General features: G+C 34.6%; 3 protein-coding genes across 3 annotated transcripts; 1 reads left to right on the plus strand and 2 right to left on the minus strand.

Moving 5' to 3' along the window:
• Positions 1-6,543: 6,543 nt before the first annotated feature.
• On the plus strand, positions 6,544-17,173 carry LOC129886249 (autophagy-related protein 18h). Its single transcript, XM_055960846.1, has 9 exons — positions 6,544-7,214; positions 9,762-10,205; positions 10,312-10,755; positions 11,889-12,131; positions 12,237-13,037; positions 13,120-13,298; positions 15,609-15,694; positions 15,782-16,339; positions 16,657-17,173. Exons 1-9 carry the CDS (start codon positions 7,017-7,019, stop codon positions 16,659-16,661), a joined length of 2,958 nt encoding a protein of 985 aa, XP_055816821.1. The 5' UTR covers positions 6,544-7,016; the 3' UTR covers positions 16,662-17,173.
• Positions 17,174-17,582: 409 nt separating this feature from the next.
• LOC129886250 (lysM domain receptor-like kinase 3) lies at positions 17,583-22,830 on the minus strand. Its single transcript, XM_055960847.1, has 12 exons — positions 21,959-22,830; positions 21,492-21,525; positions 21,388-21,392; positions 21,135-21,302; positions 20,627-20,766; positions 19,849-19,938; positions 19,262-19,349; positions 18,975-19,126; positions 18,795-18,886; positions 18,255-18,390; positions 18,009-18,107; positions 17,583-17,924 (listed from the first exon to the last, which is right to left on the minus strand). Exons 1-12 carry the CDS (start codon positions 22,554-22,556, stop codon positions 17,817-17,819), a joined length of 1,710 nt encoding a protein of 569 aa, XP_055816822.1. The 5' UTR covers positions 22,557-22,830; the 3' UTR covers positions 17,583-17,816.
• A 303-nt stretch (positions 22,831-23,133) lies between these two features.
• LOC129886251 (lysM domain receptor-like kinase 3) lies at positions 23,134-27,940 on the minus strand. Its single transcript, XM_055960848.1, has 12 exons — positions 27,259-27,940; positions 27,101-27,134; positions 26,985-26,989; positions 26,700-26,858; positions 26,005-26,147; positions 25,446-25,535; positions 24,867-24,954; positions 24,602-24,753; positions 24,434-24,525; positions 23,917-24,052; positions 23,613-23,711; positions 23,134-23,518 (listed from the first exon to the last, which is right to left on the minus strand). Exons 1-12 carry the CDS (start codon positions 27,902-27,904, stop codon positions 23,417-23,419), a joined length of 1,746 nt encoding a protein of 581 aa, XP_055816823.1. The 5' UTR covers positions 27,905-27,940; the 3' UTR covers positions 23,134-23,416.
• Between the last annotated feature and the right edge of the window lie 12 nt (positions 27,941-27,952).

The raw sequence follows: 27,952 nt of genomic DNA on the forward strand, positions 1-27,952 counted from the left end.
ACATGTTTGATATGGAGTACATATGTGCCAAAAAAAGAAAGCAAAAATGTCTGGTTTGGATTTGTATGGCCCAAAAATTATATAGGCCACAAGCTGTCAATGTTTGTAGATTTCATTACTATAAGCTTGTCCACAAAACTGAATATGTTTTTTACACGTCAGTTGTACTTGTGTCCATACAGACTATATAGTACATGGTTTGTTTTCTTTCTTCTTCTTATTCTATTCTATTTTCATATTTATTCATACTAGAAATTATATTATGATATTAACGTTACAATTCGTTTTTCTACTTTTGAACTTGGACGCAACATATTTCTTGAAATTGAATAGTAGGTGTTTAAAAGCAAGCAAGTGTTTTATATTTGAGTTATGTATTTGTTAATCCATAAATGCAAGCCAAATTGAAAAATTAATGGTAGTCAAATTTATGAGTCACATTTATCTTTAATAAATACATTTTTATTATTATTTTATATATAAGAAAAAAATATTATTTCAAAAATATTTTATATAATTTATGCAAATGTTATGGAGTAATGAGTGTAAGAGTGGGTGAGGGAGGTAACGGAGGTAGACATATTAAAAGAGTTCATAGCTAAAAAAGGCTATTTTTTTCTACAAAAATGGATAAAGGGCTACTCATATTTTGAAATAATCAAAAGGGACAAATTATTGACACTGTAGTGATTTAGTTCAAAAAATTTAACATCGTTATTTTATAAAAAAAAATCGCTGCAACTGTAAACTAAATCGCTATAGTGTCAGCGATTTGTCCCTTTTGGTTATTTTAAAATATGAGTGACTCTTTATGCATTTTATAGAAAAAAGTAGTTTTTTTGGCTCCGAACTCCATATTGAAAGGTGGAGAGAATACAATAAATATGAAATTTCACTAAGTTAAATTTGTTTCTTTATACTTCCATTTTACCTCGTTTTTAAGAAATTCATTTTGTTAGAGAAAATATTTTTTAAAATTTTGAAAATAAACATGAAAAATTACGAAACAATTTTCTGAAAATTATTTTCCTCCCTACCAGGTACCAAATATACCCAAAAATGATGACGAGGCAATTAGTGGGAACTGGCCTTGCTTCTCTTCAACCGTCACCCACCTCCTTCAATATCAGAATTTCTATAAAATATTTTATAGTTTTATCTCTTCTAAAACATGAGAATTCCTTTTGTATTTTACAAATTGCGAGCTACTCATTCCGTCCTATTTTAGTTGTCATATTGTATTTTTCAAAAGTCAATTTGACTAATTTTTAATGTTAAATTATATTATTTTAACTCAATATTATAATATAAAAAATTATATATTCAAAAACTATACGAAAAGTACTATAAGTTACAAAAATTTTTTATATTAATATGATAAAAAAATATATCTTAAAATATTGATCAAAGTTCAGATAATTTAACTCTCGAAAAGCGCAATATGATAACTAAAATGGGACGGAGGGAGTAATACTTAAGAATTTCACCAGTTTTTTAATATTTAAATGCCGAGAAAACGAACAATTATAATTATTCGATTTTCAAATTAATTTACAGATAACATCTTAATTAATAACCAACTTTTCATGAACAGATGAGTTGCGGTTTCAAAATATGTATTATTAATTGGATTCCAATCTAATGTGTGTAGAATCATAATTTGGATTCCTTGAAAGAAAATCTGATAATTTGTGTTAAAGTTTAATTTACTTGGTTGAAGTTTTTTAATATAAAATTATATATACAAAACAAACTTTAAAGAACAAGAAGAGACATGGGTGAGTTATGATCGTGATCTTTAAAAAAGTGGGGAAATGGACCTATTAAGTTAGCATTTACTACGTATTAGTAATATTTTTTTATTGAATTCAAAACAATTGTGTTTGGCAATGAAACAAAGTTAGAATTAAAATTTTAAAGATTTTTCGTCATAATTTTAATGTTATGAGTAATTTTTACTATATATGTGAATTTTACATATCAAACATACTCCGATTTATTTTCTTATTTGTTTCTTTTCCTCTCCTTTCCTTTCCTCTACTCTAGCATTTGATATATGATGCATATTGATTTGTATTCACACTGATAAGATCATTTAAGCTCCTTATTTAGAAATTTATTTTTCAAAGTAAAACATGTTTTGAAGAAAGAAATTATTCCAAATTAATTTATTATAGTTAAGTTTAAAATTGAGGTAAGAAATAAATATCATTAGTTAACAAAATAGTTAAATGAGAACAATATACGTGGAAATACATATAATGTATTTTATTTTATTATTTCATGTAATGTATTTATTAAATTGATGTAAATAACGGACAAGCTGAAATTTAAATCGTTTAATCAATTATGAAGAAGTGATAATTTTCATTTGATCTCAATCGTAAGGATGATTGATATGCTAGGTGAGATAGATAATAAAAATATTCATGGATTTGGATATCCATGAAATTAGCTGAGACGTGGATTTGGATATCCATGAAATTAAGTATAACTTACATAAATTACCTAATGTTAAGAGTTAATTACATTATATTTCTATTCTTTTTTTAATTATAAAAATTTCTTATTTTTTGAGCAAATAGAATACATAAGTCATCTTATCTGATACATAGTGATGTCTTTAATGCTGTTGCGATAAAAAAGAAAAATTAATGAAAAATCTGTTAATTGAATATTTTATTACGTTTAAAAAGGAAAAATATAAATAAAGAAAGCATAAATTATGGAAAAACTTATTTGGCAATGAGATTCAATTCCTGACAAATTGAAATATGCTAGTATAATTCAAAATTCAAAATTCTTCTTTTCATTCTTCCAAAAAAAAACTCTTAGTTTTTGAATCAAAAGTGTCGACAGATTGTACTGATACAACATGAACCTGTCGATCTTGTTGAGACATTTCAAAATCTGAAAAAGTAAGGTGAGGTATGAACCATACAAAAGTGATGGAATTGTTGTTGGTCAAAATACGGGAGTTGGTGGTGGCTCCGATAAAGGCTTTGAGTTAAGATCCATGAATGGCGCCATTGTTGAAAGTGAAAAAAAGTTACAGGAGTTGGTATAGAGCAAACAAGAATGTGTTGAAGAATTTCGTCATCACGTTTTTTTGTTTTCAACAAATCAGATTGTTAATTATTTTTTTAAGATTTTCTGTTGTTCATCTTTTTGTGATACATATGAATTCAAATTTTTAATGTATTTAGTTATTTTTCTTTTTTAAATTAATGTGTCACGCCTTCGTTTCAATATTATGATACATTACATTTTTATCATGCACAATATATTGTATTCAAATATTAATTTTGATACATAACCTTAATTTATTAAAACACAAACTAATATGTATCATGTTCATTGTTATTTATTTGATACATAACTGTTACAAAATTCATTATTTTTTACTATCAGATACATACATCTTAACTTATTCAACTAGAAAGTTATGTATCTATAGACATTATCAAATATAATTGGTGATCTATAAACACTAATATTTTTATAACAATATCAGTTTGTATCATATTCATAGTTATGTATATGACACAACATTGATAGAATAACTGGTTGATTTTTTCTTTTTGTTAATCTCTTTTTGATACATATGAGTTCTGGACATGATACATAAATTTGAATTTATAATAAATATATGTGATATATAACGATTACCAGTAATGTATCTATCACAAATATAACATCTTATGGGCAACAATTACCTATTTAATGTATCTAATAGAAATACTATACTTAACAATTCAAACAAGGTACATAAATAGTAATGTATCATGATAAATCTACCCATCTCGAAAATACAATTGAAATGTAATGTATCAAAATGTTGAAACAAAGGCATTATACATTAATTTAAGAAACAAAAATAATTAGATACATTAAAAATGTGAACCTATATGTATCACTAAAAGATGAACAACAAAAATCGACCTTCATCCATATGTATCAACAGTTTTTAAAGATGAAAAAACTTTTTTTAAAAAAAAACTTAAGTGATGAAAAGAAATTTACCTCTTGAATAATTTGAAATCATTAATTGGAAAGAGAAAATATTTGAAATTCAAAAATAGATTAATGTATGTAACTGTGGAGAGATTTGTGGAGTGAAAAAGAAAAAAAAATTATGAATATGATAATTTGAATTGATGTATCCGAAAAAGGGGATCATGGGAGCAAAAGAAGGAAGTTTTGATATTTTTTGAAACGGTAGAAAAAAATAAGAAAATATGATAAAAAAGAATGTGCAGTTAAGTATTTTTTCCTAAAATTAACCATCTCACATTTTAAATGAAATAATTAATTTTACATTTTAGTATAAATAGTGGAATAAAACAATCTCGAAATTAATCAATACTCCTAATTAAATATGAAATTAAATAATATTTTATTTTATCTCAAAATTATTATTATTATCCCTCATTCTCAAGGATTGTGGGGAGGGGGGGGGGGGAACGGGAGCTTTACGATTTTTTTTTTTTTTGCTATAGGTGAAAATTACAATGCAAAAAATTAAACTTTTATCAATAAATAAAAACTTAAATAATCAACTAAATTATTAAGATTTTTGGTGAGTTATGAAGTCATGATCTCATAGAAGAGCATAAACTAAAAACTCGCCGTAAATCACATGTTTGCTTCCGCATCTCATTTAAGATATTCTCATCCGAGTGTCGTGACGTAAACTCATTTTCTCATTCTTTTATTTTGTCGGCTATACATACTTTGGTTCAATTCTATTTACCTCCCCAATTCTTCTTACTAATGCTATATCCACCCACATCAACTTCTTGAATGACTAATGAGTGTATTTATATGTGTAAATATGTTCACATGATGTTTGAAATACTACAAATAGTTATAGTATTATATGGACAAAATATTAGCGATGGCCATTTGAGATGAAAAACATATTTTTGAGCTACTTAGAAATTTAAAAAAACATATTTTAATTATGAGCTGTAATATCTTGTACGGTTATTAAAATATATTTTTAGACAAATACTGAACTTAGATTTGATATTTATTTAGGTATACAAGTGTCATTTATTTGCTCTCCCGGACCCTCTTTCATTTGTATAAATATATAGGTTCAAGGTATACAAATACATTTCTATATAAAAACTTTATTACTAGTATTTTCTCGACTTCAATGTTTGTAACCAAATTGATTCTTTGATCATATTTAATTTGTGTAGTGTGAAGTTTGACAGCCTATTAGTGCTGCTTTTATCTATTTGATATTTTCTCCTTTAATTGAAAGTAAAGTTGTAATTATCATCATATTAACATGATACACGATTATTTTTTTTTAATTTAAATCAAATTGCTCCGAAATTATATTAGTAAAAATAAATATTCAATTATATTTACATATAAGTATATATGTAGTCAAAATGATTCTACTATAATAACAATACATATTGCTCCATTACTTTTCTATAATTAATACCTATATAAAAAATCATTGTAATTTGCTTTTTCAGTAATATGTGGACATTGTAATCAAGAAATACCCTTTTAAGTATACATCTTATTCCATAACACATACTTACTTTTCATCACATTACTTTATATGTATATCTAATGATTGAATGTCTACTATAATTGAGATTGACACAAATTAAATTCTTTCAAATTTACTAGGAGTATATATCCTTTATTTTTGTCATTCTAACTTATGCAAACTATTACAGATCTTTCGTATGTAAAAATTATATATTTTTTTCTTTTAAAAGCAAAAACAATTGACCATGTTATCGTCTATGTTGGGCTAAATTAAATCGACATAAAAATACTGGCATTATGGTGTGATATTATTTATTTTGGGTTAAGTCTGCACAATTTTTTTTAAAAGGTCTCACCCCACTAAGAGATCTTACACCTTATGTATGACTTCTCAATCTTTTCGGCTATCAATATGTGGCTTTTGTTCACACACTCAACAATTTCCCCCCTCAAAGTAAGTTCCCCCTGACCCATCACCACGATCCATGAGTCAATTTTTGAGATTCACAGTGTGTCACCCATATCATTTTAGTATTTTTATGACAACCGAAATCGCAACTAGCTTCTTCTTGCGTGCGTATCTGATCTAAGCTCATAATTTTAATGGTAACCAAAGCCACAACTAGCTTTTTATTGTGTATGTATCTCTAAGCTTGTTACGGTAAGCAAATCAAGCCTTGCATCCTATTATTTTGCCACTTTCCATACTCATGCCACATCCCATACTCATCTGAATGAACTCAACCTCTACCAGTTGTTGGGGCTAAATCAACTCAAAGATATTCTTAATATGATATGATATTATCTTTTTTGAATTGAATCAAATTCTCATGATTTCTCCCAAAAAAATCTCTCACCATTAAAAAATCCTACACCTCTTATCTCATACCTCACCTATAAGACCTCCTATCGAGTGAAAGTCTTCGCTTGTTGGTAACATCCCAATCTTTTAAGCTACTAATCTCCCAACAATTTCTATTTCAAAATAGCATCTGTAGTTCTCTTCTAATTGGAGTTTTTTTTCCCTACTACAAAAGTTAGTGGGATGCAAGTAACATTTTTCCAAAAGTCGTTGGTCACTTGCAAAAATTTGCAAAAATAGGATTGGCTTACACCGCAGTTAACAATGAAGAGAGAGATAGAACAGAAACAGCAGTAGAAAATAGAGAAAATACAAAAGAACACAAAGGGGAAGAGAGAGAGGAAAGGTAACCGTCTGAGAGTCAAACCCAAAACACCAACATCAATACCAAAAAAAAGTTCTCGCCGGTGTTACTCCTCCTGTTTGCCGGTGAAGTGTTTCCGATATTCATGCTTCATCTGATCGTCAAATTACGTCAGCGCTCGGCGGCAGTGGCGGAGGTGGAGACTGGCGGCGGCGGCAGAGTAAGCGGTGGAGTACTTAAGGAAGTTGTTGAAGTGCATATTGATCCTTTTTCCGGGTCGTTACTTGCTGGTTACCGGTGAGATTCTAGAAACTTCGTATTTGATTATATATTATGAAGAAAAGCCAAAACAGCAGCAGCAATAGCAACAGTAATAACAAAAATAAGGTGAAGAATGGGACCAATACCAATGGATTTCTCCCCAATTCTCTCAAGTTCATCTCATCTTGCATCAAAACGGTGTCGTCCAATGTCCGCACCGCTGGTGCCTCCGTCGCTGGTTCCTCCTCCGACGATCACCGCAAAGACCAGGTCTGGTTCGGGTTTTTGTTCCATTTTATGCTTTTTAGTGTTGATCATCTCATTCTTATAGATAATAGTTGTTAGTTAGTTGATTCTTAGCATGGCGCAATTGGATTTGTTGGCTTCCAAAAAGGTTTTGGTAGTTAGGATTTGCTTGGTGGATTGAGTATAATGGGGTTGAACTTGTTCTTTTTATAGAGAGAGTTAGGATGAGGATTCAAAATTATTATTCTCAGTCTGTACTTTGTTTATTTATCTACTGATTAGCGATTTGAATATAGCATTGTGTGAAACGGAACTGGCTGGGGGCTACATTTGGCATTCATAATTGAGATCATTTACTCTGAGAGCTCAATTGAATATGTTGGACAATATTATGTAGCTAGAAATATATATTTTTACGAAAGAAGAAAAATGGATGTTGCACTCGAACTCTACCACCAAGGTTATGTGGCATCGCGGTCTAAGGACGGGAGCTTGAATCGGCTGTGGTACTGCATATTTTGGTGTTCTACTCTTCTAATTTTGTTTGCTCGAAGAGTGTGTTACATTACTAGGGGAAGTGAGACTTAATGGTTATGAGTGCCTTTAAAATGTGCAACATGATTAGATGTTCAGTTTTCTACTTCCTATTCTTCATTTGGATTTGATATATGCTATCGAAGTTGGCACGGAGATAATTCAACCCAAAGAGTTTATACATTTCAGTTGTTCCTAGGGTCACAAGAGTTTATAATTTAACCCAAAGAGTGTATACATTTCTGTTGTTCCTAGGATCAAATCAAGAGTTTATAATTCAACCAAAGAATTTAAATGTGCAACATGATTAGATGTTCAGTTTTCCACTTCATATTCTTCATTTGGACTTGATATATGCTATCTAAGTTGGCACGGAGATAATTCAACCCGAAGAGTTTATACATTTCAGTTGTTCCTAGGGTCAAATCATAATGGCTGTTCAAATTTTTTTGGGTAGACAGGACAGTGCCTAATCTTTTGATTATGTAGAAGATCTAGTAGGCACCTTGTGTTTCAGTTTAAGCTTCTTCCTTACATCCTCCATATGCTCAATGTTATGGGGCATGCAAATCCTCCTTTTTTAAAAAAATTAAAAGTTCTGGTGTGCTTTGAGAGCCATCCTCACATTCTTATAGACCCGTTTATAACTAAATCCCTTTTAGAAATGACATTTCACTTAGGGTAGATCCAATGCTTTCTTTATCCTGCTTCATTCGTGGAAAGGAAAATGCAACAAATATAGACATGATTCTGAGTTATAAACTTATAATTCATTACCTGGAAATGTTATCACAAACTAATAGAATGCTATTCAATTCTTGATGGAATGGATGCCAATGTGATTACTAATTTTTCAGTACGGTAAATGATACGTAACTATCACAAGTATGCCTCTCATAAGATTTCCTAGGGACCATGTGCGGTTAAGCTGTTGCAATCTGGAACTATGGAATGCAAATACAATTTTGGGCTCAAATTTCAAACTACAAATGGTATATAAGCCACTATTTCAAAAGAAAACCTTTGCATCTTTATTGAGTGCCATCTTTTTACTCAATTTGGTTTTCAAATAAAAAGGTGGCAAATGGCAATTCAGTTTTTAAAAAAGAAAGATAGAAATGTATCATATTTTATTAGCTTTGGACATCTCTTCACTGTAGAATGCTTATGCTTCTTTTTAGTTGTTTTTTTAAGGAGGAGAGTGTGGTGGAATTTGATAGGATGAACAGCGAAAGTTTTAGTTCTCCCGTAACTACTTTTCGTGTAAATCTCCAAGTAATCAGCGATATTAATGTTCTAATTTTGTTAATTAAGGAACTATGTAACAGATTGTAAATTAATCTATATGCATTTAGGTTCTATATAAACAGTTGTCTTGCTTTGGCCTTTGTAAGTTGAAGCTGTTCATGTTCTTTTCCTTCTGGATATTTAAATCTCTGACTGTTTATGGGATCAATAAAGATCTCCTTCTTGAAGCTCCCCGTCTCAGCTTCCGTCTCTTTTTTGTAAGGAAGAGACCAGCACAGGAATCCCACATATAGGAGAGATATTGGTCTCCTAGAAGGGAAAATGTCACCATTACTATTTATCTTTGGTTCTCATCAGCCAAGGAATTTCGCAATGGGTATGTTAGCTTGATAAGTATCAGTGTGTACCATTTCTCTTAGCATGTTTACTTGCTTGAGAAATTTTCATCTAATTAATTTGGTCCTTGTCTCTTCTCTGGGTGACCTTTCCCTCACTGTCTTAAATATCTGTTCAACAGAAAAAAAAAAGAGAAAAAAAATAGATGAAGGGTACGCAGCAGGAATTTGGATAAGGTTTGTTGTTGACTGCTATGTTTGTTGGCAAAGTGCTTTGATTCAGGACAAATTTTAGATACTCAAGTGAAGTAAGATATTCTAACAGTGTTCTGATATGGAATATTGTAGTCTTTTCTGCTTTCACAGCATCACAACTTTTCTACTTTGTCGATAAGCTGTACATGATCTGACTAGATGTAATTGGCCCGGTTATTTATTCTTTTTGTCCAAACAGGTTTTATGGGCTTGCTTTGACAGACTAGAGCTTGGTTTGTCTTCATTCAAACGAGTTCTCCTTATTGGTTACTCAGATGGATTTCAAGTTCTTGATGTTGAAGATGCTTCAAACGTTTGTGAACTAGTTTCGAGGCGTGATGATCCAGTAACTTTTCTACAGATGCAGCCCATCCCCATAAAATCTGGTGGTCATGAAGGATATAAGAAATCACATCCACTGCTCTTGGTTGTGGCATGTGATGACACCAAAGATTCTGCTCCAGGTCAAACTGGGAGGGATGGCTTCATTGAGCCTCAGGGAGGAAGCATCACACACTCACCTACAGTAGTGCGTTTTTACTCCTTAAGGTCTCACAACTATGTGCATGTTTTGCGATTCCGCTCTACTGTGTATATGGTTAGATGCAGTCCAAAGGTAGTGGCTGTTGGTCTTGCAGCACAGGTAAACATCTTGTAATTTTTATAGTGATGGATTATGCCTTTGTCCATAAATCTGAAAATTACGCTGAAAATCTTATGCTCCCTTGTATATTTGATGTATTGGGCAGATCTACTGTTTTGATGCTCTTACCTTAGAGAACAAGTTTAGCGTGCTCACATATCCCGTGCCTCAGTTGGGTGGCCAAGGTGTGACTGGGGTCAACATTGGCTATGGCCCCATGGCTGTAGGACCGAGATGGTTAGCATATGCTTCAAATAATCCACTGTTGTCAAACACTGGGCGCTTGAGTCCCCAAAGTCTTAGTCCTTCTCCAGGTGTTAGCCCTTCTACATCACCTGGTAATGGAAATCTGGTAGCTAGGTATGCCATGGAGTCGAGCAAACATTTAGCTGCCGGGTTGATCAATCTTGGAGACATGGGCTACAAAACTTTGTCAAAATACTGTCATGAACTTCTTCCTGACGGTAGTAATTCGCCAGTGTCAACGAGTGCTAGCTGGAAAGTTGGGAGAGTTCCAGCACATTCGACTGAGACAGATGCCGCGGGCATGGTATATTCTATTTAAAGCTTGTTTCTATTATCAAGATGCTTATGAAAATAAACTTTATTGAGAAATTCTGTTAGAATTGAAACCAGGGTTAATAAGGAAAGGAAAGTAAGAGCTTCGTGTTTTGAGTATTTTGCTGATTTTGACATTTTTGATGGCCGTATCTCAGAAAAGATAAAATTGTGTATATTTGAGGACAAGATATCTGCAATTTTTATTTGTTGGTTCTGTTTCACACTGTGTGATTTCTTTTTTTTGCTGAGGCGTCAGATGTTCCAAGTTCATGCCAGGGACATAAATATTCAGTGGATTATTCCTTGATTTGTAGTTGAGCTCTTGAACCCGAGGGATCCTCTCTGTAAACTCAATAAATCAAAAGAAGCTTCGATTGTGTGTACTTTGTCCTCTCCTAACCCTCAGGCTTTGGTTCAATGTAGAAGTTATACAAGAGATGTGTGGTTAGTGCAACGAGTTCGATTCCTAACTGCTGAATAAAGTCTGAAAGTGGAGAAGGGTAGTGGGGTCAGTCCATTATATACTAGTTCCAGAGCTGTAAACAACGGACTTCTCATTTATAAAAAGAAAAGTTTGTTCTTTGTCCTTCCCAAGTGGAACGTTGATTTTTGGCTTTTCGACTATTCAAAATTAAGCTCTATAATCCTAAGAAGCATATACTACCTGTTATCAGATGACATCCAAAAGCAAGATATTTTTCTCTCTCTAAAGGAGAGTACTTTGTTCTCCAGATGTTCCCTACTAAGCTTTAAGAAACTGTTTTTAGCTAAATTGATTTTTTGATAAGATGAATATTATTAACAGTTGGGGTAAAACTTATACAAGCCGTATAACAAAAAGAAGAGAACCTACAACCAAGTATGGTTCTCAAGAAAAGAAACCCAATCTTCTGTATAAATGGGGACCTCATAGGCACTCCAAAAGGGAACTAGAAACAAAAGGCTACTTTGTGATTTTACTAAATCTTGTTCAACCGCTTCTAATGTTTTCCTATTTCTCTCTAGCCCCTAAATTGATGATTGTGCTCTGTGTAATCTTGAGGAAGAGAGTAACTTCTTCGGCTTTGTTTACAGTATGGTGGTGATTAGAGCTGAGTTTTCCTGCTAACTTTTCTGCTGCAGGTTGTTATTAAAGATTTTGTTTCTCGAGCAGTTATATCACAATTCAGGGCACATACCAGTCCTATATCTGCTCTGTGTTTTGACCCTAGTGGCACTCTTCTTGTTACTGCCTCTACTTGTGGGAATAATATAAACCTATTTCGTATTGTACCTTCTTGCTCAAATGGAGCAGGAAACCAAAGCAGCGACTGGAAAGCTTCACATGTCCACCTCTACAAGCTTCATCGGGGTGTGACTCCAGCTGTGCGTATCTTTTTGTTGTATTTTTTCTTCTCAAGTTCAACATTGAGGTTTCAGTCACTATAATGATTCTGATTAAACTTTTTCTCTAAATGCTGAATTTGATAGGTGATACAAGACATTTGTTTTAGTCACTACAGTCAGTGGGTAGCTATTATTTCATCCAGGGGAACTTGCCATCTTTTTGTCCTATCCCCTTTTGGCGGTGAGACTGGTCTTCAACTACAAAATTCTTATGTTGATGGACCCATCCTTCGACCTATTCTTTCAGGACCATGGTGGTCCACATCATCTTTCCTGGTCAATCAGCAGTCTTTTGCGCCACCACCAGCGCCAGCTCCTATCACGCTCTCTGTGGTCAACAGGATAAAGAATGTGAATTCAGGTTGGCTAAATACAGTGAGCAATGCTGCATCTTCTGTAGCAGGAAAGGTTTCTGTGCCTTCGGGTGTTCTTGCTGCTGATTTTCACAGTTCCGTACGCCGGGAGCAACCTGCTCCCCAAAATTTCAATGCCTTGGAGCATCTTTTGGCTTATACTCCATCTGGTCACTTAATTCAATATGAGTTGATGCCCTCATTTGGTGGAGATCAGGGTGACACTTATGTGAGAATAGGGACTGTTTCAGTAGTTCAAATGCAAGAGGATGACACTGGGGTGAAAGTTGACCCCATTCAATGGTGGGATGTCTGTCGAAGAGCTGATTGGCCTGAAAGAGAGGAATGTATTCATGGCATTACTCTAGGTGGCCGTGAAGCTACAGACATAGTCATGGGAGATTCTCTTTCTGAAGATGATGATACAGGAGAAAAGGATTTGGCTAAACTATGTGATCGGTCTCATTGGTACCTTTCCAATGCTGAGGTGCAGTTGAAGTCTGGGAGGATACCTATTTGGCAAAAGTCCAAGGTTATTATCATCACTTGTAGAAATTGTGTCTGGTTCCTCTGTACTTCTGAATATGTACTGATGTCATTTGTATCTGTTCTAGATATACTTCTGTACCATGAGTCTTTCTGGATATGAAGAGCAGGATATCTCCAGAACTTCTGCTGCTGGGGAGATTGAGATTGAGAAGATTCCTGTCAATGAGGTCGAAATAAGGCGTAAAGATCTGCTGCCTGTGTTTGACCATTTTCACAGGCTTCCGTCAAAGTGGTCAGATGATAGGTAATGCAATAGCTATTCTGGATCCTTTGTTCATTTTGTAACACTTGCACTTTTATATTTGTCAAGGTTTTTTCTGATCCTGACCAAATGAGAAAGGTGTCTGAAAATTGGGTTTTACCTTGCATTTTCTGCTTGATGCAGAGTTGAGGCCTACTGTTTTAGGATTGAGTAGATACTGTTTTCAGTTTCTATGGCATTGTATGAGTTCTTTGGAATGTAATGTCCCCCCTTGCATTTCTCTCTTTCCATATAGTCCATACAAGCTGGAATGGATTTCCACCATCTTGATCTTGAAACTAGTTTTAATGATGATCATCTGGGTTTCCTGGTTATTCTATAGTCTTAAAAGCTTGGTTCTTTGGCAAGTAGACTTTCATAATATGGCAATGTTGCAGTTATGTTTTGGTATCCGATGAACTAAGACCCAACAAAACCTGAGCAAAAAAAGTGATTTACTGGATAGGGTCCAACAATTAGGTGGCATAATGAATTTGTTTCTACCTTAGCATAGTAGCATAATTACGAGGAATTATGCCTTGACTGAAGAGTTCTGTCTACAAATGTGTATGAGATTGTTCTTTTCTTTATCCCTTAAGGTTCAGCCATATTGGTGGTCATTGTACTTAACTGTGGCTGTGAATGTGTCCCTGTAATAACTATTCCTGATTGATTTTGACGTAACTGTGGCTGTGAATGTGTCCCTGTAATAACTATTTCTGATTGATTTTGTTTATAACTTGATTGCTGGCTGATCCATGAGACAAGTTATAGTGACACCATGAATTGGACGAACAAAGTTTAAAATAGGGGAATAAGCGGGTGAGATTTTGTAGCATGTGTGCTTTTGAAGAATTCTAGTGTCTATCTGGCATCAGCAGGCATGCAGTGAATTGGTTTAGATTCTGTCATCCTCTGATTCATCATCGAGAGTTGTATAGATATTGAAGTGATTTAAGTGAATCTACAGAATTTATATCGTATAGAGATAAGTTGCCATATCTCTTGCATTATACAGCTTTCTTTTGTTTTTAGTCCTCACTTCACACCAAACTTGGGGCTTCTGGTTGCCCTTGGTTTCTTTTTTTGATTAGTTAAATTATGGAAGCTTTATGGGGCAGTTTAATACTTTCTCACGCTAGTATAAATGTATAATACTGCCCCATATTTGAAGAAAATGGAAGTTACAACCACTCTTTCTGTGTTCTCGAAAAAATGTAAACCCCTTTTTTAATTCTCATCTAAACAAAATTGTCTAGACCTTTAAACAAAATTGAAGTTAAAAAGACAGTGTTATCGACATAGATTGATGAGAAACATCTGAATGGCTGTTCATGTCCACAAAATGCCCCGTGTATTCTTGCTCGTGAGGCCAACTGGTTCATAAGCAAGATCCGCATTCTGCTTTTTATTAGTCTCCTGATTCTCAATTTAACCTTTTTCATGCAATTGCAGTATGCTGAATATTTTATTCTGAAAGATTGGAAGAGAAGAACTTTGTGATTTGACTTAGATCAGTAATCTGGGCCTCTACTTCAGTGGTGCTGAACAATAGTTTGCGGCTTGTGTAAACCCTAAAACTAGATAAAAATGATAGTTTTCCGCTTTGCTTTAAACAATATGTTAGTGCAGGCACAATTGTACCAAGGCATGCCACCCAACATCCATGGACTCTGTTTCGAAGTGACGTCATTAAACGATAAACATAGTAGATATATTAATTGTTGAGGAAATCATTATAGATGAATATGTTATTCATTGAGGATAAAAAGTTCAAAATATATATTATAATTTGTCATTGAACTTGAATTACACTTGTTATGATTTAGGAACTTGATTGACATGGTTTTACTTAATGTATTTCGCTTAATCTTCAGGTTTTCAATTTATTTGTTCATATGATTGTGATGATTCTATAGTTACTTTCTTGTAGTTCTCTCTCTCTGGATCACACATTTTTCTTCATCTGCTCTTTCTTGGTGCCTTTTTGCGCGTCCCCACATTTGACAACTCTGATTCACTCGTTTGTCTTGGTTGTTGCAACCTGCACCTTCTGTGCAGTCTGATCATCACACGTTTTGTTGATATTGAGTAACGTTTTGGATGCATTTAGATTCTGATACACAAACGATACAGGATTTGCTTAGGATCTCTTGACATATAGATCATTATAGTTACTTCTATTATTTTCTATAAAGGACCTAAAGATCATTATTCTATTAAGTATTGCTCTTAATAGTGGGTACATCTTAATGCAGTCAATACTAGTGCTTGAAGTCAAAATAATATTGGTTGTTTTCTTCCATTCTTTAGCTCTTCCATTGGTAAAGAGAAGTCGGGGGACAGCACAACTAGTATTTCCAGGGCAGACTCTCTCTCTGAGAAAAGCTTTCCTTCTGGTTAGACTGTTCGACTTTTCTTTTAAGCATTAATAATTGTTTTGTGGTTAAAACTTTCTCTTCTTTGTCTAACATATATGCTTTCAGGGTCGTCACAAGTTCCTGGTTTACATGAAGTGGACATGGGGCCAATTTCGTATCCATGTATTGAACTATCTATGGAAGAAAGTGATAGGTTGAGAAGCTCTAATTATAATGTAGCCCCACAAGTGAGTAAGAACGTGCAGGCTGCTCTAGAATCATCCCCAAATATCTTGTGCGCCGTTGAGGAAAGCTATGTTGTAAATAGTCCATCTCCTCCCAAAATTGAATCCTTCTCCACTGGAGGAACAAGTGCAAGAGAGGTTCAGTCTTCAAATAGTGTCATTACCAGTGAAGCTTCAAATTCAAGTTCCAATCGTTCCGACATGAGCATGAACATAATTGATGAACAAACTGTTAATGAAGATATATGCGACACTGTAGATTTTGGGCAATTTTTTCAAGAAGGCTACTGTAAGGCTTCAACTAACAATGAATTAAATGAGGTAACTGAACTGGTCGCTGATATGGATAGCAGTAGTAGTCCTTGCAACAAAGAGAAACCTGATGATGATGGGGAAAGTGATGATATGCTGGGAGGTGTGTTTGACTTCTCCGAAGAAGGTGTGTGATTAAGTGGGTTTTTTCTTGTAGAGTTGCTTATTTCTTCGTCCTTCCTTCCTTTTCCTTTTTTTGACTTAACATAGACTTTCATGAACCCGTGGATTTGTTTCATGCAATGCCTTTTACCGTTTAGGCCAAAAAAATTGTATAATAGATTTAGTCTATTGCAATAAAACGGATAGAACTTGTTAAAAAAATGACCTATTACAGTAGAACGGATACACCTAGACTGGACATTATTGAACATCATCTGAACTTTTAGGTGCAAGGGTCATTATATCTTCTGTATGTAATGCAATTACCTTTGGTTGTTGCAGGTTGATGCCTGACTCTGATTCCCGCAGCATACCAGCCTAATCTTATTTCAATAATATTTAGTATTGCTGGTAGTAGGAATTGGCCAATTCAGTGGAACATATCATATATACCATTGAATAGAGCTGAACATTTCAGAAGAAATCTACTGACTGATATGTGAAATATGACTTAAGTTCTTTCTTTTGCCGGAGTGAAGATGCCTGGTTTCTCCTGTCCGATTCTCCTGTATATGTTGTATAGTAAAATTCATGATGCAAATGATTGGTGTGGACATGACAGTCTATGCTGTGTAAAACTATTTTATTTATTTAAAAAAAGAAAAGAAAATAAAAAAATCAAAAAGAAAAGAAAATCACCATTTATTGTACAGTTATGTTTCTGTTTCATTGACCGTGTTTGATTGGAACACTAGACTTTGTTGCTTGATGTTTATTTGTATCAGGGTTATTTTGGCAAAGTTGGCGGATGTATAAACATGATGCTGAATGATAACGGAATCAATTGCTTGATATTGAATGGGTTGTGAAGTTGCTTATTATTGACCCAAAAAAGTATTTTTCGATCTACGGAGTGCATTGGCGTTATAGCATCTGGTAGTAATGCAATGCTGCTTGGTAATTGTATGATAAAAGTATAATGCTATTTCTCCCTTTTAGATGATACCGTTGCATTAACCTGAATATTGCGTCCCTCTACTGAAGTGTTCGTGTAATGTATGATAGATATTTATTATTTGATTGGCTAAATTACAGAGGAGGAAGTATAACACTCCATTTCTATGCCAAAAAATACTACTGGGTTATCTTCTTCTTTTTCCAGACTCCAGAGGCCTCCACAGGAACTGTCATTACATGGAATAGAAATCGAGAATATGTCTTCCTTTTAGCAAACAAAACAACATTAGCACATGGAAGAGAAATTTCAATACCTTGAAGATCTTTATCTTCATGTTATGACCATGAGAGTAGCAGTTCAAAAATCAAAAAAAATATCAGTAGTGTTAACAACTTTCTGAAACGAGTCCGTGACTCTTTATGAATACCCACTGGAAAGTGATCTGAATAGGAAAAGTAATTTTACAGAAGTTGGAACTAAGCTCTTGATTTCAAGAAAAAATTATCGATGAAACACTCAAGGACCAAACAAGAACATCAAATTATCAATCTTCTGTTGATGATGAGAGTGCCATAAGTGCAACCACTACTGATCTCATAGTCGGCCGCATTGCATGATCTTTCTCTGTACAAGCTTTAGCAATCTGTACCATCTGTGATAGACAAGTATTTAATACTTCAAACAAGCAAACAAACAAAAAGTGGTACATGGTGCAGCAAAGAGATGTAAATTGTACCTTGTGGACTGAATCAAAGGGGTAGTTATCCTCTAGTTTCGGGTCTATTAATCTGGAAATGCCTTCAATTGGATTTGGGTGATTATGAGCTTCTCCAAACTATGATTATCACGGAACAATCACCATTAGCTCGTAAATTTGGTGCAATAGACAAAGTAACACTAGCAAGAAGGGTAAAATCCATGAGCAGGTCATGTAAGTGGCAAAAGATAACATTCTGTTAAGAAATATGCTGAAGCAAATTACCAAAGCCACAAGGCTTCTTGCTTCATCTACACCATCTTCCTTGACTACCGCTTCCTTGGACGAAATTAATTCATACAGGACAACGCCAAAAGCATAGACATCTATTTTAGGTGAGATAATTCCTGAATGACCATACCTGCATATTTTAGCAATGGTTATTGGTACTATTCATCTGTGATACAGCAGTAGGTATAGCCAACATAAGTTTCCAGCTTGTATATGTACATTATATTTTTGAAAAAGTTGAATGTGTAAATAAAAGTTGTTGAATTCCATTGACATAAAAATGTCTCTAGAACAATGGTCAAGTAAGTTGAAGATCTGTATGGGGTTTAAACTCCAGTAGCACCAGTCTGCCCTGTACCGGTACATCAGCTTGCTAACGTTTTAGCTAAGCCACTTCCAGAAAGAGGAAAAGTTTGAATTACAAATCTTAAATGCTAATTCTATTTCCATAAGACCACCTATTGTCAGGTTCCTTATTAAGTAGGCTTATTCAGCAGCAGCTGTTTCCTATAGTAGTACAATGAAGAAACTTACTCAGGTGGCATATACCCAAATGTGCCCATAAAACGTGTAGGTATAGTTGAATTTCCATTTTCAACCAGTTTCGTTAAGCCAAAATCTCCAACCTGTACGCAAGTAATTTACCAATTAGGAGAGCACACATATATATATATATTTGTCAAAAGAAAGAAAGATATGGGGCCTCAATAAGACCTTTGCATGGAAGTTTTTGTCTATCAGGATATTTGCTGATTTAATATCACGATGGATATAGACAGGAACTGTGTGTTCATGTATATATTCGAGACCTCTGGCAGAATCTAGTGCAATTTGCACCCTCGTTGACCATGGTAGCGTGTCCCTCCCTGGAAATGGATTTATCAAGTAACTAACAAATGTTTAAGCATATAAACATCTCCAATGCAAATAAGAAGAAAAATACAAGGAATTAACTAATCCATCACATTGCTAATTTGCTATAGCTCATTAAGTTCTCATACCACGTAGATGTTGGCTTAGATTACCATTGTCAATGAACTCATATACAAGGAAGAGATACCTGTCAACACAATATCCTATCAAGCACACCTGCATGCATTCAGTGACAGCAAAAAATCAAACAAGCAAACTAATAAGCATAATACCTCATTAAACTTCCCTACCAGATCAGTATATGACATACATACAATTCCAGACTTCAAACTTCGAGTGCAAATGTGGGCATGTGGCCAATAAATCATGAATCATCTCTTACAAGGTTCTATTTTTACTGTCATATGACATACCATCAGTTTTAAAGTTCGTTTATACTAAGGGCTAGATTGATTAAAATTGATCAACTGTATAAGAAAAGATTCTCTGTTTGTAATTTATTTGTGGCGGTGACATGAGAACATGTGAATTGCCATCCATGAATGTTAATGAAGTGGATTATAAACTAGTTTTTCTTTCAAATATCAAACATGAATGCCATGATGTCAAGATGTTGAATCATTTAACCTGATTAGCATTATACTTGTGGTCATCAAGAGAAATAGAAGTGCTTCTTAAGGCAATCTTAATTGACAGAGAAGATATTGATAATTACCAGGTTCAGGTGATGAACACGCGTCAAAATTTTCAGTTCAGCAAGAAATTCAGTTTTTGCTTGCTTATTCATTTGCTTTATTGCTGTTGCCTGTAAAAGTTAGCAGAGATTCACAGTGTAAAAAGAAAAAATGTAGAAATGTCCCATTGAACGGTGAGTTACCCCCTTTCAAGTTATCGTTTTAAGCACAAGTCCATTTGTAAGTAAGTTCGTATCTGTTTATGTAATTAGAAATCCCCCAACACATCCAGTTGCAGAATAACAGCCCTTCCCCGGACCCTGCGCATAGCGGGAGCCTTAGTGCACCGGGCTGCCCTTTTAAGCTATAACTAATAAATTCTTCATAATAATCATAGCTTTTTATAAACTGTGATTCTCTAGGCTTATCACACTTCTCATATTATTCCTCCAACGTTATTCTATAATCCAGGACTCAGATTTTGTGTTCTACTTATTGAATTCATAATACAAGTCTTCTAAAACACATGGAACAAGGGACAGAGTAGAGTAGCAGCTGACTTGCTATCTATAAAGGAAAGCTAGGGTCCATTCACAGCCTCAGTAAAATCCATCTTATTAAAATTGGAATGAACAAAAAGAAATAAGTTTTAGCTAATGCGATGAAAATATTGACAGGTGTTCCAAGACTTTACCCTTTTTTAATTTATGAGAAATAGCTTAGGAAAAAAAAATGTAGGGAGTAGAAAGATTTCAACCTCCAAAAGAGACAGGCAGACATTTGTACAGTTATTTGAAGATAAAAAATTGAACTGCAGACCTTTCCTCTCAGCTCAGCGTAATAAACAGTTCCAAAGCCACCTTCTCCAATCTTATTAGAAATGCAAAAGCCATTAGTCGATTCAGCAAGTTCTTTGTATGAGAACTCCGCAGATTTGTCCACAGCTATGCCCAAAAGGCCTGCCAAGGCACCATCAGAAAGGTCACGGCCTTAGTCCCCTCAGGCCTTGCTCAGAAGAAATGTTGATATCAACCTCACTTGAATTAGAAAATTTGTTTTATATAATAACAACCCAAGATATGGAATAAGTACAAAGCCATGAAGTGTTTTGCTGATAGTAACAAAATCTCAATCTACCAAAGGTGACACTGATTTTAACACTTCCAATTTACTATTTGATTTATTGATCCCTGTGAAAAAACAGTAGACAGACACTAGAGGAAGAAAGACAACACCAGCTATCAATTCAAAACTTGATAAAGAATGAAAAAAATTATGGAAGAATTTATGTTGCACAAAGTGTTTTTTTTTTAATCTAGAGAATTACCCTGACCAGATAGTTGCGATTGATCAGCAGATGCTGAGATGTGTGGCATAGCCTTTTGTACCTTCTTTCTATAAAATCCCACGTAAATGATGCATATGAGTAATGTAACTCCAGCTAGTACAACTAGTGATGCTACTGCCACTCCAGCAAATGATTTACCTGATGAGCCTGATCATACACTCGTACAGAATAGTTAATAAGACCGCACAATTCCATGACTAACTAGATTTGGGTGAAAGAAGAGAGCAGTCACCTTTGCTGCAAAGTCAGGGGAACATGAACGAGCAAATATATGTTAATAATATGCGCCAAGATTATATGTTCAATTTATAGCAATCTCAAGTCTGAAAAAGATACCTGGTTGGCATAGGTGGATAGTTCCCAAGTTTATCTGCATAAAACAAGGAACCATGGTCAGAATATTATCCACCAATTGAAAAAAAGGATGTCAACAGTAGTAAACATTTTACCAAACCCCAAATTTAGGTACAAAACTTAACCCCATGTCCAGATTAAAATCCACAACATAAAGTTTGACAATCGACCCCAAAATACTACAACCTTTCGGGAGATGAGAAAATGAATCAATGGTTCAAATCAGAGGAAGGGGAAGTAGAAAGAATTAAGCTAACTAATAAGTTATCCATATATTTTCTTCAAAGGTCATATATTCCTACTTACCGAAAGCATTTTCCTTGGCTTTAGAGAATCAAATTAGTCGGCTTCAGAACCCTTAATTGAAACTTAAAACGAACTTACTAGTATTAAAATGTGGCGGAACAAAATAAATAGGACTATTCAAATAGATAGCTCAAACTATTCACCCCTGGCTGGAATGTAGAGCAGGCCAGTGCCAGCACTGAAATTCACGCCTGGATTGTACATTTGGATCAATTGGGAAGTTGTTTTTGTCGCTTTGGCGATTGACGTCAAATTTTCCCCTGGAAACATTGGATACGTGAGGAACAAACTATAATCCCTGGACACAAGTTCGTTCCCACAGGAGCAATTCACTATGACGTTCAAGGTTGTCATTTCCGGGTAATTGTTAACCCTCATCAACCACTCTCCAGTTACCAAATTGGCATAGTCGGACGCTACAGAATCATAACTGCACTCAGAGTAAACAGGGTATGTAAAGACATGGCCCAAGTAGTCGCCATTATTAAGGCAGTCACAGGAGAAGGGTACGTTAATCCGGTATTCGCCTTCAAGCTTGCGATCAGGGTTATGGCGAAGGATTTCAGGGATAGATATGTTTGAGAAGAGCTCGGTTATGAAACTAAGGTTCGGATCAGGTATCTCAGCATTATATGAAGCTAAAGCTAAGGCACAGCCCTCTGTGCACCTGGAATCAGCATAATCAACTGAAAATAAGAACATCACTAATACGACTGTCCTTATCCTTGGGAAAATATACATTCCTCCCTCTTGTTTTAATTTTCAACTTCCAAAATCAAATATCAAAGGGGAAACATAACACTATGTGGGAGTTATTAGGCTAGGACGAAGTGGATAACGAAAAGTTAGAGGTTGACTAGTTGTCAACGAAAAATTTTACGATGAAGAATATGAAAAAGAAGAGAGGCTGGGCAGGTAAAAATATGCAAATGGACTCTCACACAATTATTGTTAGGTTGTGCCTCACCCATCTTAAAATTTTTCGTTGGAATGGGGAGGTGAAGTTTACCATCAACTCGATAACAAACCCTCGGTGTAAATTCAATTTTGAAATGAACATTAATCAGTCCAAGTCAACTTTTGACTGACCAGTGGATGCTGCTCACAGTCAACAATTTGAAATTTGACAAAAAGAAGAAAAATCCTCCATAGGGACTCTTACTATATAGTTTGAAAATCCAAATTTAACAAAAGGAGAAAAACAGTAAATTTATTTATTTTTAAGTTTTTTTGTTGAAAAGTTAAACCTATGACTCAATTTTTACCTTGACATATCTACGTAACTAACATTTACAGAGACTATTTTTGCCATGATATATTATAGACCACCACTTCACTGGTTGTGGACAACAATTCTTTTTAAAACTCATGCAAGCTATGCACATTACATTGGGTCATGTACCACAATCAAGATTCAACAATACCGCATTCTTAGCATACAAAAAGAAATACATTGAAATCATGATACTCCAATTCAAACAAGTGCTATAACTTGAGAAGGCCCTGTTGTGCCTAACACCTTTAGATATGCAACATGATCTTTTTTTGTGCTTGTTGATCTTAATTTCCATAGAGTGAAAGCCAGCACATCAAATTGTCAATCATGTGGACGATGAGAGCGCCATAAGAGCAACTACTACTGATTTCATGGTCGGTCTCATTTCAGGTTTTATCACGGTACAAGCTTTAGCGAGTTGAGCCATCTGCAATAGGCAAGCGATTTGTTGCTTCAATTGGTAGCAGAGAAAGAAAAGGGGGTAAATAGCTAGTGCCGTAATTAAAGAGATATAATTGTACCTTGTAGACTGAATCAAGGGGGTAGTCATCGCGGAGTTTAGGGTCTATCAATCTGGAAATGGCTTCAATTTGATTTGGATGACTATGAGCTTCATGAAACTACAATTATCATGGAACAATCACGGTTCAAAATTTGTAACATTGTCATAAAGTAGGCAACATAACACTAGCTAGAAATGTAAGAGCCGAGTGTCAGATTTTAAAATACAGAGGAGTATAAACAATTACTACAATAAAGTTTATGTCAAGGTCTTCTCAATGATAATGAATAACATTCAGTGAAGAAATTTGAAGATAAAGTTACCAAAGCAACAAGGCTTCTTGCTTCATCAACACCATCTTCCTTGACTATTGCTTCCTTGGACGAAATCAATTCATAAAGGACAACGCCAAAAGCGTAGACATCTACTTTACGAGAGACAACTCCTGAATGACCATACCTGCACATTTTAACATTCATTACTATGTTGTACTTTGCTACTACACTTTTATGACACATTAGATATGCTCTCTTAGCGTGTTATAGCAGGAAATCTTTAAAGGACGAAATGCTGTCTATCTTGTAAATATGAGGGGTGATCATAAACAAGTCAATGATACCATATACACATGAATAAATACTCGAAGCAATTACTTTGCTTACATATTGATAAATCAATTCCTGAAAGAGATTTTGTCTAGGATATAGTACTAATCTTAAAGGCCAACTCTCGGTTGCTGTGAAGACCACTTATTGCTAGATTCTCTATTCAAGTAAAAAAGTTGGGACAGCTGAAGCTACACCTACTTTTAGACACGCTTTATACAGTGAAAAAACTTACTCTGGTGGCATGTATCCAAATGTACCCATAAAACGTGTATTCAAAGTTGGATTTCCACTTTCAACAAGTTTTGCTAAGCCAAAATCTCCAATCTGTGAGTGATTTACCAGTTAGGAGACTACAGAAGTTGTTGAAATGCAAAGAAATTAATAGGGACCTTAAAGATACCTTTGCATGAAAGTTCTTGTTTATCAGTATATTTGCTGATTTAACATCACGATGGATGTAAAAGGGGACGGTGTGCTCGTGTATATACTCAAGACCTCTGGCTGAATCCATTGCAATTTGCACCCGTGTTGACCATGTCAATACTTCTTCCCCTGGAAATAGATTTACCAAACAATTAGTAGATTTGTAAGCACATAAACATCAAAAATACAATTAAGAAGAAAATCAAAAGAATGAACTATTCCATCAAAAAGAATTCTCATACCACGAAGATGTTGGCTTAGATTACCATTCTCAATGAATTCATATACAAGGAAGAGGGACCTCTCAACACAATACCCTATCAAGGACACCTGCATGCATTCAGAATCAGATAAAATAATCAAATGAGAAAACAAATTAAGCATAATACCACATATCAGTTCCGCACAAGATCAATAAAATGATATACAGAAATCCTTCACATTCTTAGGTATGCTCTCTCTTCATGGACATATTTTCAAATTCGGTTCCCATTGTAAATTTAAAATAAACTCCTACAGGATCTGTTTATACCTTCAAACGATAAACTAAACTTGCAGCTTTACGAGCTCAATGTATACAGAGTAGAATGATTAAAATGAAAGGGGTGAAAATCAGTAAAACAACATGCTTTGAGTGAGAAAAGCACTCTCTTTACATTTCCTTCAAACCAATCAACTATTCCAGGCATGGGGATGCTAATGAAGTTCTAAAAGATATTGCTACAACTTACAAGATCTAGTTTTCAATATTGTACTCGTCAAAAGAAACAAAACTGATTTATAAGAAGAATGCATCAACTGACAGAAGATATTGATCATACCAGGTTTAGGTGATGAACACACGTCAAAATTTTCAGTTCAGCAAGAAATTCTGTTCTTCCTTCCCTATTCATTCTCTTTATTGCTGCTTTCTGTATCAGAGTTTTCAATGTAGAATTAGCAGAGATATTCCTGCCTTTAATAGAAATGTTTTAACAGGTTTTATCAGTTTATTTTAGTTGACACCACTCAGACATCTAACTTGTCAACGTGCAAAATGTCTCATGGTATACTAGTTAGAAGAATCTAACCATTACGTCTTGCAATTTTACTTCACCTTATCTAATCGGAGATTAGTGTTGGATCAATTCTCATCAATACATCAAAATTTGTTTTAATGAGTTTTGACTAACAATTGTCCTAAAAATCATAAAGTTATTAACAAGCAATTATAGCTAGATCAAAGTTTTCCTTGTTAATTCCCCCATAATTCATTTTTATAATCAAGGAATAATACAAAGTGCAAGATTTTTGTTCTCCTTACTGAATTCGTAATATATATCTAACAATAGAGAGACAAAATCTTGCAGTCATGGGTAGACAAAAACTTGAACTGCAGACCTTGCCTCTCAGCTCGGCATAATAGACGGCTCCAAAGCCACCTTCTCCAATCTTATTCGAAATGCTAAAGTTATCAGTCGACTCAGCAAGTTCTTCATACGAAAAGTCCACTGATTTGTCCACATGTATGCCCGAAAGGTCTGCTGAAGCACCATCAACAAGGTCAGAGCCTTAGGCCTTGCTCAGAAGAAAGATTGGTAATAAACATGTGGAAAGAGAAATCACTCTCCCATATATTGATTTGTTAATTAAAGAATAAAGGGACAGTTAATAGCTTTCGGAAATCTCTAGGTTTATTTGATTCATTCATAAAGGATAAAAAAAACCTAAGATATGGCATAAGTACAAAGCGGTGTAGCAGTTTGATGAACAACACAAAAATCCCTTTGACATTGATTTTATTACTCCCAATGTGCTTGCAATATGTTTGATTCTCGTGAAAAACCATTAGAAACAGCCATGAAGTTAAAGTTTGATAATGGATTAGAATAATTGTATATCCTTAAGGGCAGAGTTGAAAGAATTTTTGTTGTGAATTGCGAAAATGCTTAATTGTTAAACCAAGATAGACATTTTCAACTGGAGGCTTTATTCAGAAGGAGATTTAAACTGGAAATTTGGGAAGAGCGAAGAAGTAGGCAAAAAGAAAGACCAAAGAAGTAGAAGAAGAAAAAAGAAATGAGATTTACAATTACCAGGACCAGGTGGATGGGATTGACCAGAAGATGCCGGGATGTTTGCTGCAACCCTTTGTTCCTTCTTTCTATAAGCTCCCACATAAATGATGCCTACCAATAATGAAACTCCAGCTATTGCAGCTACTACTATTGCAGCTATTGTTTTACCTGATGAGCCTGATGAGACACCCATACAGAATAATCAGTACGCTTACGTTGTACGATACTTCCATCAACAACTTGATTTGGAAGTAATTAGAAGAGGAACCAACACAAAAGAAAGAGAAGGAAAGTGTAGTCTACCTTTTCTGCAAGCCAGGGGAAACATGGATGACCAAAATACGTTAAACAATATGCAATTAGCATGTCTTAAAGATAAGGTGCTCAATGTATAACTACTTCAAATCTGAAAATTGTACCTGGTCAGTATAGGTGGATAATTCCCGAGTTTATCTGCATAAAACAAGTACTATATCCATAAATAAAACAGGATTTACAAATTGAAAAGCCATCACAACAACAGCCACATTGTACAAATTAAGTAGTCTCTTTTTTTCCCTCTTTAATTTGAACTAACCTCTGCCAGGAATGTACAACAACCCGCTGCCAGCACTGAAATTCACCATCGGATTGTACATTTCTATGAGCCTTGAGCTAGTATTAGTCGCCAACGCGATAGAACTCAAATTTTCCCCTGGCCTCATCGGATACGTGATAAACAATCCGTAATCGTTGGACACATCTTTATTCCCACAGGAGCAATTCACCGTCACGTTCAAGGTCACATGATCCGGGATATTACTATCCGGATACCTATTATCCCTCATCAACAACTCCTTATTCGTCAAACTTGAATAGCGCCTTGTGGCGATGAGATCATAAGTGTCATTGGCACTAACATTATATGGAAATACATGTCCCAGAAACTCGCCATTATTAAGGCAATCACAACGAAAGGGTACGTTAACTTTGGATTCGGTTAGGATAAACGTGCTTGTGATATGATTTATATTCCAGTCAAGGATATCATTGTATGAGACGTTGTCAAATAGTTGGGATATTATAGGGAGATTCGTTTCGGGCCAGATGAACAAGGAAGCTAGAGCTAAATCACAGCCATTCTTGCAACTACTGGAGTAAGATGATGTGAAATTTGAGAAAAAGTAAATCAGGACTAGGATAATTATTGATCTTCTTCTTTGCAAATTAAGGAATATCATCATTGAGAAAAAATAAAAAGTTGTAATTTTTTCAACTGATTGCAGTTGAAC

This window comes from Solanum dulcamara, chromosome 4, assembly GCF_947179165.1.
Source record: "Solanum dulcamara chromosome 4, daSolDulc1.2, whole genome shotgun sequence".
In the NCBI taxonomy this organism is placed as follows: Eukaryota; Viridiplantae; Streptophyta; class Magnoliopsida; order Solanales; family Solanaceae; genus Solanum; species Solanum dulcamara.

Excerpts from the sequence above, each read along its gene's own strand:
- LOC129886250 (XM_055960847.1), bottom strand. The coding sequence starts at position 22,556 with ATGTATATTTTCCCAAGGATAAGGACAGTCGTATTAGTGATGTTCTTA. Across the intron at positions 19,939-20,626 it reads ACGCTGAGCTGAGAGGAAAG|GCAACAGCAATAAAGCAAAT; the intron begins GTCTGCAGTTCA and ends TAACTTTTACAG. Across the intron at positions 18,108-18,254 it reads CAAGAAGCCTTGTGGCTTTG|TTTGGAGAAGCTCATAATCA; the intron begins GTAATTTGCTTC and ends TGATAATCATAG.
- LOC129886251 (XM_055960848.1), bottom strand. The coding sequence starts at position 27,904 with ATGATGATATTCCTTAATTTGCAAAGAAGAAGATCAATAATTATCCTA. Across the intron at positions 27,135-27,258 it reads GTTGTACATTCCTGGCAGAG|ATAAACTCGGGAATTATCCA; the intron begins GTTAGTTCAAAT and ends TGTTTTATGCAG. Across the intron at positions 24,053-24,433 it reads TTTGGATACATGCCACCAGA|GTATGGTCATTCAGGAGTTG; the intron begins GTAAGTTTTTTC and ends TAAAATGTGCAG.
- LOC129886249 (XM_055960846.1), top strand. The coding sequence starts at position 7,017 with ATGAAGAAAAGCCAAAACAGCAGCAGCAATAGCAACAGTAATAACAAA. Across the intron at positions 10,756-11,888 it reads AGACAGATGCCGCGGGCATG|GTTGTTATTAAAGATTTTGT; the intron begins GTATATTCTATT and ends TTTCTGCTGCAG. Across the intron at positions 15,695-15,781 it reads TGAGAAAAGCTTTCCTTCTG|GGTCGTCACAAGTTCCTGGT; the intron begins GTTAGACTGTTC and ends ATATGCTTTCAG.